The 16,252-nt window shown below is 43.1% G+C and overlaps 2 protein-coding genes across 3 annotated transcripts in view; one reads left to right on the forward strand and one right to left on the reverse strand.

The window, feature by feature from the left end:
* Positions 1-16,252, forward strand: part of EPM2AIP1 (EPM2A interacting protein 1) — an 835,019-nt gene that overhangs the window by 364,091 nt on the left and 454,676 nt on the right. The window lies entirely within an intron of this gene.
* The window catches only part of STAC (SH3 and cysteine rich domain), a 137,919-nt gene continuing 134,232 nt past the window's right edge, over positions 12,566-16,252 (reverse strand). For both annotated transcript variants that reach the window (XM_066351435.1, XM_066351434.1), the window contains exon 11: positions 12,566-15,776. In XM_066351435.1, coding sequence (XP_066207532.1) covers positions 15,678-15,776 — 99 coding nt within the window. In that variant the 3' untranslated portion in view covers positions 12,566-15,677. The remainder of the gene's footprint in view (positions 15,777-16,252) is intronic.

Consider the following 16,252-nt stretch of genomic DNA (forward strand, 5'->3'; position numbering starts at 1 on the left):
CCTGCACTGGCATGGATCCACTGGGGGAAGGGAATTCTGGGAGATGTAGTTCCAGCTTAGCTATGTGGTCACAGTGCAAAGCCTACAAAGCCACCATACCATGTTAAAGACTGAGTGCATTGTAAATGATAAGAGATGTTAACTAATGTTATGGTTGAATTGAGGGTCCACTGGAGGTGCATGTTTGAGGTACAGGTAATTACTCTGCAAGGTGAAGATCTCTCTGCCTCTTCCTGTCCTAGCTGACGACGCTGTGTTGGGCTGGCTCTCACAGCTGCTGGTTGGAACACTGTCACCCTTCCTAGGCATGAAGTCTCCCTTCTTAGCCTCTCTTGAGCAATTTTTTCCTCCTGAGGAGAGGCTTACTATAACCACAGGGGCTTAACTTAGAGTAGAAACTTGGTGTTTTTCATGGTAGGTGCCACATCCATGCACCTTTGGGGTTCCAGCTTATCTGCTATGCTGACATCACTAACTCAGACTCGGCACAATTAGGGAAACTTCGCCTTTGACCCCCCCCGCCCACATCCTATAACCGTTCCCACCAGGTTAGGAGAATAGGAGGCTGTTTTCCCAAGAAACCACAACCATGCTCTCTGGAATCCTTGCTGACACTCCGTGCAGTCCTACGAAACGCGTCTTCATATATAAAATGAAAGCGTACATAAGAAGTTAAGAATCTGAAACAAGCCTTCTGATTTATCCCCTTCATGCTTCAGTTTATTTGTATGAAAGATAACGTTGTCAGCCACCTTCCTCAAAAGGATATTCTGAGGTTCCACATCAGAGACTTGACATTTATTAAGCAGGGTCATATGAAAGCCCCGATTTAATCTCCTGAAAAATGCTTTGAGTGTTTCAGATATAAGGACCATATAAGCGTAAAGAATTTTGCCCATAGCTCTTGAAGGAGGCAGCAGCTGGTCAATAGGGGGTGTGCCAACCCTTGGTGTACTCTGTTTCCAGTCGTGTCCCAACAAGTTAAGTGGAGAATCAGAGGAAATCAGTATATACCACTCTGGTTTATTAACTATTTGCATATTGAACAAACATAGTCTGAAAATACCATATAATAGAATAAAATCCTTTTAGTCAACAGGTTACAATAGAGCAAAAGCTTCTCAATAGGATCATACCACTTTTGGGGGACAACAGTAAAAATTTTATAGCCTTCTACACTATGCCAGTTACTACACTATACCCTCTCACATAAATGTCTCCTTTAATTCTTTCAACAATTCTTCTGGTAGACAGTAATATCTCTGAGGCTCAGAAAGTTGTTAAGCAATTTGTTGAAGGCCACATGCTAGTAAGAGACTAAATCAGGGTTTCCAACCTGCGTTGTTTGTATTTTTAAAAAATCTATGTTCTTCTCATTATATTGTAAAATGTTAGTAGTTGCCTTTTGGGTCAACAGCTATATTATTAAGTATATTTACTATTTATGTTCTTTTTGTGGTGAAGTAGTCATATAAGTGAAGATATACTAATCTTTTGCAGAGTATAGCTGTTATACTTTAGAGATATAGTTAGATTATATGGTTAGATTATAGAGTTAGAGTACACAGTTAGATTAGTAGTATACCTAGTCTTTTTTATTTTTTTAAATTACAGAGACAGAGAGAGGGATTGATAGGGACAGACAGATGGGAACAGAGAGAGATGAGAAGTATCAATCATCAGTTTTTCGTTGTGACATCTTAGTTGTTCAATGATTGCTTTCTCATATGTGCCTTGACCGTGGGCCTTCAGCAGGCTGAGTAGCCCCTTGCTTGAGCCAGCGACCTTGGGTCCAAGCTGGTGAGCTTTGCTCAAACCAGATAAGTCTGCACTCAAGCTGGTGACCTCGGAGTCTCAAACCTGGATCTTCTGCATCCCAGTTCGATGCTCTATCCACTGTGCCACTGTCTGGTCAGTGTATACCTAATCTTATAATAGAGCAAATACTATTGTCACTGTTCTTGTGCATTGTGGAACAGACTATACTCCTTGGAAGAAGGATTGTGTAAGTGGGACCAATAGCAGCTAACTCCTTTTGAAAGAGAAGGCCAAGTACATGCAGCTCTGAAGGAAGTGTCTAGGAAATGAAGAATACAAATGTTAAAAATAAATTAGAAGCATTATTATTATTATTTTTGAAAAACCTACTTGTGCAGTAAAATCACGGTGTCCCAGGCCATTTCATTTCTGTTGCAAGGTGAACTATCTATTTCTTCCAGTTCTTCAAGAGTGAACTATCATCAAGCATTCCTTATCGTTTGTTGTCGGTGGTAATGGTAAAAAGGTGACTTCCCAAAAGTAGTCTATCTGCTGCAATTATCCAACTCTCAAATCAGAAACCCAATAAAAATCACTTTATGTTTGGCAAGAAAGAAGATGTTCCTAGAAAAATGTATGTGCATCTCACATCAGCAGTCAGCTGATGAGCTGAAATAGCGAGACTTTCAGAAGCAGGTGTTCAAATGAGGACATGGATACAGTGAAGGGAAATTCCACTTGGCTTGGCCATGCAGCCATTGAGGGTGTTTGAAGAAGTGTTGTTCTGAGATGCTGAACATGGAGTTGTGTCCTCTAGAAAGGTACCAGGGCAGGAGTCTGGAGGGAGAGGCACTTACAGCTACTCCACAGTATACTTCTAGATGGAGGCTTCCCTTGGTAACTAAAGATGGAGTTTTGTGATTTATAATTTGAACAATGGTCTAAATTCTACAGAGAGCTGGTCTTGTCAGGAGGAGTAAGTACCTCTCACCCTGTTGAGCATTTTGGTGCATTTGGATGTGCAAAGTGAATGAGGAAGCTGAAGAGAAACAGTTGGCTCTCCTAAAAGAAGGAAGCAAGTGTGGAGCTTCTGGGGGCTGGGTGGGGGAAGCAGAGAGGAGCAGGGAGGGAGGGGGGAGAGTGCGTTGGTGGAAACCCATGTGCTAGGACTCCTCCTGGACCTCTTACTGACCTCACTGGGGCAAGTCTCCTGAACTCAGCGCATGATTTATGGGAGTGGATTTCTTATAAACAATGGTGGGAAGCCTGAGTTTTACATCCAGTGGAAATAGAAACACTTTTCAAGGGACTAGGAACAGGGAGGCAAAGGGGACCCAGGAAAATATAAGTGTTTGGGAATTTCTAGCGATTGTGATGGAGATTTAATTAATTAATTAGCTAATTAGAGATTGCAGTTGATAAGTAAATAAGATGATTAAAACATTACCAAGACTGGTTACATAATTTTCTTTAGTTTTTTTTTTTATTTTTCAATTTTATTGAGACATAATTGAAAAATAAATTGTAAGATATTTAAAGCGTATATTATGATGATTTGATATACATGTACGTTATGAAAAGATTCTCCCAAGCTAGTTAATTGACATATCCGTCACTCACATATATTTTTTATTTTCCTGTTTTTTTTTTTTAGTAAGAACATTTAAGCTTTACTCTCAGCATATTTCAATTGTACAATATAGTTATCCACTATAATCACTATGTTGTATATTAGATCCTCAGATCTTATTCATCTTATAGCTTAGTTTGTTCCTTTTTACCAATCTCTCCCTACTTCCCTTCCCAGCCCCTGGAAACTACTTCTCTACTCCCTAAATGTTTGACTTTTTAAAAATATTTCACATCTAAGTGATACCATACAGTATTTATCTTTCTCTGTCTGACTTATGTCATTTAGCATAATGCTTGCAATGTCCATCCATGTTGCAAATGGTTGAATAATATCCCATTGTATATCACAACTTCTTTATCCATTCATCCACTGACGGGCCCTTGGGTTGTTTCTGTATTTTGATTATTTTGAATAATGCTTCAACGAACACGGGAGTACAGATATCTCCTTGCGGTTCTGTTTTTATTTCCTTTGAATATATTCCAAGTAGTGGGATTTCTGGATCATATGGTAGTTCTATTTTTAATTTTTTGAAGAACCTCCCTCCTGTTTTCCATAGGGGCATTTCTGATTTACATGGAGGCTTTAGACTTTATGAGACTACAGACTACAGACTCCCAAGTAACCTTCTCTAGACTTCAGAGGTTGGAAAGATTCCAGGTGACACCTCTATTTTGGAGAAAAATTCAGTTTCATCTCCAAATTAGTTATTGAACATTCACTATCACTGGAGAACTGTGTTGGGTACAAGGAAAATAGAGAGATTCAGCAAAAACATTCCACTAATGTGTGTTGCTTGAAACTGTGAAAAAGATTAATCCCTCCCTTTAACTTGCTTAAAATCAAGTATGAGAGAGAGAGAAAGAGACAAATAGAGAAAGAAAAGAGAGAGAAAGACAAGCAAACACCTAACTTACAAAGCAGAATGAGTTCTGGCTGGGCAGAGATAGCCAGAGTGCTTTTGTATGGAATGGGAAGTAGGTTCAGAGAAGTTTTTCTTGCCACATGCATGATGTACATTTACGGATACATTGTATTGAGTCGTTACTATGTGCTATAACTATGCTAAGATTTTTCTATTTAATTCTTTAAACGACCCCTTGAAATGGACATTATTTGTTTTTTAAATTTTATTTATTATTTTTTTCAATTATAATTGACATTCAATATTATATAGTTTTAGGTGTACAGCATCGTGGTTAGGCCTTTATATAACTTATGAAGTGATCTCCTGATTAATCTAGTACCCACCTGACCCCATACATAGTTGTTAAACATTATAGACTATATTCCCCATGCTGTACTTTACACGTCTCCTGACTATTTTGTAACTGCCCATTTGTGCTTCTTCATTCCCTTCGCCTTTTTCACCCAGCCCCCAACACCCCTGCCGTCTGGCAGCGTTATTTACAAGAGCCAAAGTGTGAAAGCAAGCTAAGTGTCCACTGAGAGACGATTGGGTAAAGGCGCTGTGGTACATATATGCAATGGATTATTCCTCAGCCATCAAAAAGAAAGACATCTTACCATTTGCAACAACGTAAATGAACCTTGAGGGTATTATGCTAAGTAAAATAAGTCAGACAGAGGAAGACAAATTCATATAATTTCACTTATATGTGGAATTAAAAAAACACACAAAATAAATGAATAAATGAAGCAGAGATAGGCTTGGGGCAAGGAGAACAAACTACTACTGGTATTTATTTTACGGCTGTGGAAAGGGTTTGTAAGTTCCCACAGCGGGTGAGTGTTGAGCCAGGCTGGAGCCCAGCCATCTGAGTGCAGAGCTCATGCCTGTCACTAAACTGCTTGGGGACTGGGATGATTTGTTGGGACATCTGAGCAAGTCTCACAGTCCCTCCTTCTGGAGGCTATGGCAAGTCTGAGATAATCTAAGACACCGACTCACTCAATACACTCTACTTTTACCATCATTCGTAGCTGGAGACTTAAAATCATACAATGCAAATAATCCCTATTCTTCTCCCCCCTGCCCCCTGCACCTGACCCGAGCTGTCTCAACAACAGCAGTGGAGATGGGGAGCGGGAGAGGCACAAAGGGGCCTTGTGGAGGCAGCCCCGCCCAAATGCCCTTCAGGTTGTTTTTCTGGAGGTGGCGATGGATTTGTAACATCACCCCCCACCTTGTGACTGGGACCCGCGCTGCATTGCCTGCCAAGAACACGACAAAACTCAATCTCTAGTCCAGGGCTTGACCTTGATAGCTATCTTGATGGGCTTTGCTGACTGATTCAACCTGCTATAGGTCAGAGGTCTTGGTCATCTGATGCCACAACCGGGAGATACTAAGAGACGGAAGAATGTGCTAGTCACGACGGACAGGGCTGGGGATTTTTCTGATGATGCCAGTACTCCTTGGTGCTCTGAACTTATCACAGAAGATGGTGATTTCCTTCTTCAAGGAAATCCATCCAGCCTAGCAAGGGGTTTAGAGGCTCTTCACTGAAATAAATTTTTAAAATCCCCTCCCGTCAAACGTGAAGTGATAGGGGTCGGTGGAGTGGTTCTCATTGGGGCTAAGCAGTTTTAGAGCTGCTGAACTTGGTCGGGGCCAGTGGAGAAGATTCCATTGCAGAGGCCGGGCTGGCTTCTTTAAATCTGGGGAGCCACTGAGGGTTTGGGGCAGAGAGCCAGCAGGAGGAATGTGATGCTTTAGAAAGATGGTAATGGTTTTAAGGGGCTCTGAAGAGTCACCGCCAAAAAAGGCTTTGCAGTGGTGGGGGCGCTGTGAGCACACGGTGGGGCCAGGGCGATGCTGCCAAGCAGGCTGGCTGACCTCGCTGCGCTGCCTGGGTCCTTTGCTGTTGCCCTATATGGCAATAGACTCTGCCACTCGGGCACGGCTGCCCTCGTTCCTAGCCTGTTTCCTCTCCTGTTCCTAAGAGTGCCTACCCTTCAGTGTTGGCTCTCCCAGTACCAACCCTGTTTCCACCCCAACCTTGACGGAATATTGATTTCACCTGGATTTCTTGCTGTCCCATAAGCCTTCTTGATGTTTTTCTTTTTTCTTTTTTTTTTTTTATTAAATTTAATGCAGTGACATTGATAAATCAGGGTACATATGTTGAGAGAAAACATCTCTAGATTATTTTGACATTTGATTGTGCTGTATACCACTCCCCCAAAGTTAAATTGTCTTCTGTCACCTTCTATCTGGTTTTCTTTGTGCCCCTCCCCTCCCCCAACCCCTCTCTCCTTCTTCACCCCATCCCCCCTCCCCCCTCCCCCCATCCCCCACCCCTGTTGCCATCACAATCTTCTTCATGTCTCTGAGTCTCATTTTTATGTCCCTTCTATGTATGGATTCATATAGTTCTTAGTTTTTTTTTTCTGATTTACTTATTTCACTCCGTATAATGTTATTAAGGTCCATCCATGTTATTGTAAATGATCCGATGTCATCATTTCTTATGGCTGAGTAGTATTCCATAGTATATATGTACCAAAGCTTTTTAATCCACTCGTCCTCTGACGGACACTTGGGCTGTTTCCAGATGTTCGCTATTGTGAACAATGCTGCCACAAACATGGGGGTGCATTTCTCCTTTATGAGCCGTTCTATGGTGTCCTTGGGGTATATTCTCTTTTTGATGTTTTTCATCGCTCTAAATCACCCCAAATGTGTTATAGTTTCTTTATTTCCCACAATCCTCTCATAATTAGGTATTACTTTTCTCCATGCTTTGTAAATTACTTGTTGCTGTGTTAGTGATTGATCTGTCTTGAGATATAAAGTGTATTTGAAAGACAAATTGCATCCGGGGGGTGGAAATGCTCGTTATTTAACAATTTCCTTATCGTTTTGCCCCAGAGCTCATCTTTGCCTCTGTGCCCTTATCATACAGAAACAGAGGTCACTGAGACCAAAATTCACCCTTCCCTTCTAGGAGAAATGGAAACTGGGAGGAGGAAAAACAAATCATTGACATGCATCTATTGGGGATACGAAATTGGCAAGACACAAGAGAGGTGTTATCTCCTTAAGGAGGCCGGATCATTTCTATGGGCACTGAGTTGTAGTCTTGGGTACGGGGTGGTGGGGGGTGGGGATAGAGTCACTGGAGGACGAAAGGGTTAAAGAGAGATAGATGTAAGAAGAGAGAAATCTATGGACATCCCTTCCGGAGGTCTAGGCAACGAGACTTTGCTTTTTGTGTAAAAAACGAGGAAGGAATAGCTTTGGAATTAAAGACCAGAAAAACTGCTATCACCTTTATCAGGGGAAGGGTCAGTCTCACCTGAGAATGTGTGTGTGCATGCCTGCATCTCTCGGATGCAGTCCTGCTGGCCAGACTCAGCCATCTCTCCTCACTTTTCTCATCCCTAGAGGCTAGCTTGGTGTACTATGTTAGTATTTCCCAGGGAAGAAATAATAGCTGTCCACACTACTACTTATATCTATATCTATATCTATATCTATATCTATATCTATATCTATATCTATATCTATATCTATATCTATATCTATCTATATCTATATCTATATAGATATAAAATATCTCTATATATAATATCTATAATATATGATATATAATCTAGGTTATATATATATATATAATATAGGTTATATATATTACTTCCATGCTATTGGATTTTTTTCCTTATTATCTTTGCTTGGCTTTTTCTGAATTTTGGATCTGTTTCTTTGGCCCTGATCTGTGTTTTCAGGTTTTTGTTCTCTTTGGCAATATTCTTAACACACAACCATGGGGTCCAGTTAGATTCCTCCCATCATCTCTTCACCTTCTCAAGTGGCATTGTGACACTGTGTTTCCTATTGGTGCTATAAGAAATGACCACACTCTTATTGGCTTAAGCAATACAAGTTTATTACCTTACAGTCATGGAGGTCTGAAGTCCTAAATACTCTTGTTGGGCTAGGGCCCAAGACTTCTCTTCTAGGGTTCAAGGAGACTCAGGTGGGATCCAGCTTGCAGGCTCCATCAACAAAACTATAACTCTGCAAGTGTTAGGACCCACCTTCCTTAAAAGCCAGGTTAGCATCAGTCTGTTGCTACTTCAGCTGGTCCCTTGAGGGTCTCACGTTCCAAACCAAGGGCTCTTACAGGATTTGTTTTTCAGCAGACACCTTCCCTAGAGCTGTGAATAATAGAGCCTGCTCAGTCTTGCTACTGTGCTAGTGATTCTTCAATGCCAGACATTCCTCCATCCCCACACCAAGATTGCTGGAAATCTCATCTGAGTCCAGCTCTGCTTCCCACTGCTGCCCTCCTGTCCGCACTGTCCACCCCTCACCCCCGCCTCTTCCCCAAGATCACATGGTTCTCCTCAGATAGCTGATCTTGTGAGTACAAGTAACATTTCTTGGGCCTCAAAGCCCACAGAGGTCTTTATTTCCAGTACTGGCCCAGGTGCTGCTTTGCATCAAATGTCAGGGATTTAATATCACATGTGTGCAAGACTTATGGATTCTATGAAACTAATTTCTGAATATTCAAGATCTGAACTTTTTTCTCTATGGCTGAAGGAGGGAAAAGCAACTTTTAAAGCAGTTGGGGTGAGCAGTTTTATGCTTCTGACTTCTTTATGCAGAAAGGCTCTTGTCAATTTCACCACGAGTATAAGAATCTGACCCAAATCACAGGATGTCTGTGATTTAAAAAAACAAACAAACAGAACCCTTGTTTTCCCTGTAGTGAAGAAGTCTGCATATCTTTTTCTATTTTGATGATGTTTTAACTTTTATTAGTCTATGAATTAATTTTTTTTATCTGGGGTCCTAAACATCAGGATTGATGTGGAATGAATGAGATCTTACCTGAATAGCCCATACTCCTTGGGCTATTTCTCTGGAACTGAGCTATGAAACTAAACTCTTTTGGAATGAAATATAGCATAGAGAAGTAATCAACATTCTCCTCTACCCCTATGTTTCTCAGCCAACCCCATCCCCTCCTCATCATCTCCTCTGTTTCCCATCCAATCTTCTTCTAATACTGCTAACATTGATCAAACGTTCAGCAAAGCAGCATGAAGGAAGCACAGTGCTGGAAGCATCTATACTAAAAAAATAAAATGACTTGCCTTACCTCCACAAAAATCTAACTTCACATCATCCCCACATAATATCCTCCCTCATCAACCATAAATTCTAGTAAAATTGAAGTGCTTCAAATGTTAGGGAAATAATGAAAGAGAGAGCTGAAAACCTTGACTATCTCCAGCCTAAAATGACCTTTTTGAAAAGTGAGAATAGTTTTTTTTTTTTTGTCATTAGAGCTTTAAACTTTTGTAGGTCTTGTTCCTTATGAGACCAGTATAGTTCCCGTATAGTCTTATGGTTCACTGTTTTTTCTCTATTGTAGCACTAATCATACATTTTTGGTATTGCTCATTTGATTAGACTTTTCCAGTAAGCCCCAACAAATAGTTGTTGATTTCACTGTAAAAATTCTAACCATCATAATGACCAAAAGAAAAGCTACGGCTGAAACCAGTGGCTTGCGATACACCACGTTCAGGTTTAAATTCTTAGGTGTGAATACATTTCATCCATTCATTATGTGATTTTTCTCCCTTACCAGTGTGTAAGTAGCACACACTGGAGCTGTCATGTGGTCCTCAGTCAACAGTGATGGCTGATTTCACTGTATATTTTCTCTATCAAAGCTCCCTGACTCAGTATTGAAGGTTTCCAAGAATAATTTTGGAACTGCTTCACTTCAAAAGCAGTTTCTTTAGTTTACTCCAGGGAATGAAAGAGAGTGTTTATTTAGAAAATGGCCTTACTGATTTATCCTAAATGTGGGAGGGGAAGCTGTGGTGGAGAGCACTGGTCAGCATTTCCTTCCTCCATGAACTGGCACTAAAGAAGCGATTGGAGGCCCTTGCAAGGTGTCTCTCATTTCAGTCCCGCTGTTGCTCAGTCTTGAGTTCTTTGTCTCTGAGAAAGTATATTAGCAAAAACAAGTGAAGAATATAGATGACCTGAATACTTTAAGCATTTATTTAGTAAATACATATTTTCTTTATACACTGCAGATATGACTTTTCTTTTCCATCAACACACATTGAACATTTAATAAAGATTACTCATATATTAAAGCACAAAATAAAATGGCAATTAATTCCTTGAAGCAGCAACCAACATCAACCACATTTTCTCGACCACAACACATAATTATTTTAAACACACATGAAATAAAATATTTAAGAGAAAAAATCAAAACAGCAACAATAGAGTATTGATAAATGAATGAAAGTGGAAACACTTTAATAGGGTCAAAGCTAAAGTCAGAGGAAAATTCATAACCTTGGATGATTTTTTTTTAAACTGTAACGAAGAATGAAAGTAAATGAACTAAGCACATAATCTTCAAAAAGCTGGTTTAAAAGGAGAAGATAGACGAAGAAAAATATTGCCATGCATAGAAAAAAGACGGGGTCTGGGGTTTAACCTGAGAAATTGAATAAATGAGGCCAGTGAGGAAATCTAAAGATGACCTACCATTTTTTCTTAGAAATAGGTATTATACTTTTCCCGGGTGTATTTTCAGGACTTGAGCACATCCTGACTTTCATGAAGACATGGCAGATAATCAACAGTATTTAAACTTGATGATGTGACGATAAAAATATCTGCCATTATTTTATTTATCAAAAGAAACTATAAAATAAATTGCCATCATGTATTAACATTTCAAAGTACAGTTCCAAATTGCTACTACCCACAGGAAGATTAAGGACTGTTTAAAACTGCTATTAGGAAGCTGAAGGAAAAAAATTGTTCTAAGGGTCAAAAACACCAGGTGTACAAAACGCACAACAGAATGGCAACTGAGCCGAGTCTCAGTGACCGTTACAGAATGTCATTATACTAGTTATAATTTTTTGTCCCTGTTGTTGGTCAGGGTTCTGTTTTGTGATAGCTCTGTGGAATACACCTGCTCACGCAGCTTCCTGAGGATGCTGTTTTGGGCAATGCTGAATATTCTTTTATTCGCAGATTTGTACCAGCATATGTCTTGCTGGTCAGTATTTGCTAAACTATCAGAGCAAGCTACAGCTACTGGTCCCAGTATATTTTTCACCCCATTGGGGTCACAGATTCCCACTTTCTCCTACTCGCTACAGACTCACATTCCAGGGTAGATTGTCTTTTAGCCTTCATTTTTTTTTTTTACTATGATTGTACACTGTTGTCCTTTTCAATATTTCACAGGCATCTTAGTGAGATGGAGGAAGAGAGAGGCTATTAGGGAGCATTGGAGCTATGAGGTGGATACAATATTATATGAGAATTCTCTACTGCAGCATTTTCTAAACTATATTCCTTGGAATGTACTAACTGGTGTTATTAGTTGTTCTATGGTTCTAAATCCCCTTTTATAGATTCACCATGAAAATGAGCAAATGATAGGCTCTGGGAAGTCTTGAGTGAAGAAGTCTAGTTTGCTTTATTTAAATCCAAGCTTCTATTTGAGCACACAATTTTTCACAGCTGCATGAGCCTTACTCCAGGTTGGGGTTGACCAGTAGTTTCCTTCTGAGCTCTCCTCCTTGAAGCAGCCAGTGACCTGGACCTGCTTTTAGACATTCGTAGTGTTTTTTAATTTTATTTACTTTTTTACTTTTAGCAGGACTTATTGTAAGGCTATCTACATATGTTGTAAACTTTTCATGGATTTTATTTTTCTTTTTTTTTTTTTTTTTTTTTTTTTTTTTTTTCATTTTTCTTTTCTGAAGCTCGAAACAGGGAGAGACAGTCAGACAGACTCCCGCATGCGCGGGACCGGGATCCACCCGGCACGCCCACCATGGGGCGCCGCTCTGCCCACCAGGGGGCGATGCTCTGCCCATCCTGGGCGTCGCCATGTTGCGACCATCCTGGGCGTCGCCATATTGCGACCAGAGCCACTCTAGCGCCTGGGGCAGAGGCCACAGAGCCATCCCCAGCGCCCGGGCCATCTTTGCTCCAATGGAGCCTGGCTGCGGGAGGGGAAGAGAGAGACAGAGAGGAAAGCGCGGCGGAGGGGTGGAGAAGCAAATGGGCGCTTCTCCTATGTGCCCTGGCCGGGAATCGAACCCGGGTCCTCCGCACGCTAGGCCGACGCTCTACCGCTGAGCCAACCGGCCAGGGCCTACTTTTCTTTCTTTAATAGCAAAGAGGGCTAACTCTAATCTGCTCGCACTATGTACCACCCCACTGGCTGCTTTGAATATGTAGCCCAGATGCTGGACTCTCTACTGGAAGGGTGTGTGTGTGTGTGTGTGTGTGTGTGTGTGTGTATGTTTGGTGTGTAGAGTTGGGGAGTTACAATGACCTGTGCAAACAGCGCTATTGGTAGCCCCCTGGACAGCTACACACGGGTTCTCTGCAGCCTCACTGCCCACACTAAAGGGGCCTCACTGTGCTGGTGATGGATGCGCAAGAAGTTCTAGCTTCACCTTCTGGAGTCTGAGGAAGGTTCAATCAGTTCTTTAGTTCAAACCCACCATGCTTGAATTCACGTCCCACAGCCCTGGTGGTGAAGCGTTGTCACGCCGCCCTGGTGGTGAAGCGTCGTCACGCCGCCCCGGCTTAGGCACCTAGGCACCGCCCCTCCGCTGCGGGCAGGGCAGGGGGGAAGGGGCACCAGCCTGCTCCCTCCCGCTGCGGGGGACACCCCTGGGCCCTTTGTTCTTCTTTATATCAGCACTTTCCTCTCTCCTCTCCTTCCCTGTCCCCTCACCAGAGTGTCTCTGGAGGCCTTTATGTCATCTCTCTTCCAGAACTGTGGCCTTTCTTCTTCCGGTCAGTTCTTGGGTCATGGAAACCTTCAAGATTTGGTAGGTCATAGCTGTCCTTGTTCTCCCTCTTTCTGCAGACAGGCAGGAGAAAAAGTGCTGTGGCTCCTGAAATGTGTGTTTGTCTGTGTGCATGCATGTGTGTGTGTGTGTGTGTGTGTGTGTGTGTGTGTGTGTGTGTGTGTGTAAGCATCTGCAGCTCTCTGTGCCATGAGGGACATCTCCCCTTTCTCTGCTCTCTGGATGACCAGATCTGTAAGGCACACTAGATCTCTTGCATTCATAGTGTCACTGATGTCTGCAAAAACTTTGGGGCCTCATTGTGCAGAAAGAGTACGTGTTCTCCTTTTTAATGTTGGCTCAAATTACAAAGTCCCTGTTCCAGTTATCTATTTCTGTATATATATAAAAAAGTCACTCCAAAACTTAGTAACTTAAAAAAAAGCCTAACCGTATTTATCTTGCTCATAAATCTATACTACGGGCAAGGCTCAGCGGGACTGACTTCTTCTGCTCCATGACTTCAACTGTAGAAATGTGTGGTCTCTCCGCTGGGCCCCTCCTGAACGGTGGCTTCAGAGTAGACATACTTCTGTGGTGGCTCAGGGTCCCAGAGTTACTGTTCTAAGAGATCAAGGCAGAAGCTAAGGACTTTTTGACCTAGCCTCAGATATCCCAGTGGCAGTGGGCTACACAAAGGCAAGAATACCAGGAGGAAGGGATCATTGGGGGATCGCCCCCTATTCAACTTCCAAAGGCAAACTGATTTTTGAATGCAAATTAAATTTGCATAGGTGACACCACCTTAACAAAGAGCTTCAGGGGACATTCCGCCAGAAAGAAGAGATCAAGACACACATTTGTTTCCTAGGCTCCTTCCAGCCACTGTGTTGCTTTTATTAAATGGAATATGGAATTAGAGGCAAAGAGCGTTGGTACTAGGGCATTCCATGTTATAGAATGGCAGTCACATTACCCACCCAGGCTCTCAAAGAACCCAATCTGTCTCTGTGCACGCAGTTTTGCACGTGGTGTCAGATACGGAGGGGCATTCTGGAGGCTGGCTTTAAAATGAGGGTAAGGCATCCAAACTACTGTGAAACCAGCAACCATCAGATTTCAGCTCCCAACTTCAGGCCAAGTGGTAACGAAAGAAATAAATGGAGACGAATGAGGCTTTGGTTTCCCAATGATGCTAACATGCACGGGATGCATCCATTTAAGTCTTTAGAAAAACCCAATTGTTCTAATGGTTTTATTGCTCTGCAACAGAATAAATCAAACTGACATTGATTCCAACATCATTGTGAATGGAAGTTTAGCCATGGGAATGAGGAACAGGATGCAAGTTTGGATGAGGAGGAAGGCATCACAGTATATTGCGTTCTTGTAAACATTAGAACAAGTACAGAGTAACAGAGACTCCCCTAGTTGATGCTAAATAGGACCCAGGTTCCTCTGCTTTCAGAGGCTGAAGCATGAAAGGTTTTCTTTTCCATTTCCAATCTGCTAGGGTATATTATACCAGCCAATTTGTCTACTTTTCTCCTAAGATGCTGTTGGATCTCCTCCATGTCTCCGGTCCTTTGCCGGGTGGATTCAGCCTCCAAGAGGGAGTCCTACAAGATGGCATGATGGAACGATGTTCCCCTAATACTGAAGGTGTGAATGAAAATGAAGCATTTCATGGAGGCTTTTGGCCATGTTCTCTTCCCTGGCTCCCTCTCCTCGGGGAAAGGACTTCATTACTGAAAGGCTGTCTAATCTTCAGTAAATAAGGACCCTCTGCCCTACCTTATCCCCACTCTGCCCTTTGTATCTGTGCCTCCTGTCCTGCTCTGTCACCTGTCAGTCACTAGAGCAGCAGCAGGGACTGCGTGTCAGCCATCTTTGGGAAGGCCAGGTCTTTGCAGTTGGTGCCACATCAACTTAGCTCTTGCATGTAATGCACACACCACTAGGACTTAACTCAGCAGACAGCGGGGACGGCACAATCACAAAGTGAAGGGGCCCAGGGGAGCCCCGGAACATTGGGGGCTAGGAAATAGGACTCCCCGAGGCTCCGCAGAAGGAGTGCTTGGGGTCTCAGATGTGATGACGCTCGCTGGTCGGTATTGAGAACAAAGGTCTGGAATCAGAACAGAATCACACTTGGCTACATGGATCTGAACCTCGCCCTGGGACCACACTGCAGACCGGAGTCCATTCCGGCGGGTGAACTTACGCCACGTGGACAGGGAGGGGGTTGAGTCCTGGGGGACAGCTGTGGTCGCTGCCTGGCTCTTGCCGCCAGGTAGGGTCCCCAGCTCTGCCTCAATCCCCAACCTCGGCAGCTTGAAGATGCCGTGTGAGGTTCCCTCTGTCCTGTGGCTGTCGCTCCACAGTCTCAGATCCTTGAGTCTGGTCTCACTGTTTCCTGGGTGGCCGGGTCAGTGGGACAGCTCCTCTGGGTTGACACAGTGTGAGATGAGGCGTCGCAGAACTTGCCTGCTAAGTAAGGAGGAGGGGCCGGCAATCAGACGTTCTCTAGGACGTCCAGGGGGACCAGGCCTCTCTTCTTCCCGCAGAGGACCCTGATGAAGCCTTCTTGCTCCTCTTCAGCAGTCAGGCAGATCTGAATGCCAAGGAAACAAAAAGGGTCAACAAGGACGAAGCTAGAACCCGCGGCTTGAATCAGTGCTGACTGAGGGCGGCGGGGCGTCACCTTGGAAAAGGGAGTGTCAGGGTGGGACACCGTGGCTCTGCGAGAAGAAGCTGGGTGAACAATTAGGCGGGACCCTGGGTGTGGAACTAGGTCCAGACGATGAATGTTTCCTGAGATTCAGCTTGGCAAGTGAGGATCAAGCTGAACTTGAGGATGTGGCACTTTAGGAAGCAGTGCTGGAGCTGGGAATGGTGCCTGTCATTCAGAGGTGGGTTGGGAGGCTGGCTGAGAAGGCTAATCATGGGCAGAAAAGGGTGGGAGGTGAGGGTCGAAGGGTCACGGAGACGGAGACCACTTGTCTTCGTTTGCCCAGGACTTTCTTGATGTGAACACTGGAGGTCCCCCATCCTAGAAATGCCTCTGTCCCAGACAAACTGGCTGGTTTA

This window comes from Saccopteryx leptura, chromosome 10 (assembly GCF_036850995.1).
Source record: "Saccopteryx leptura isolate mSacLep1 chromosome 10, mSacLep1_pri_phased_curated, whole genome shotgun sequence".
Taxonomy (NCBI): domain Eukaryota; kingdom Metazoa; phylum Chordata; class Mammalia; order Chiroptera; family Emballonuridae; genus Saccopteryx; species Saccopteryx leptura.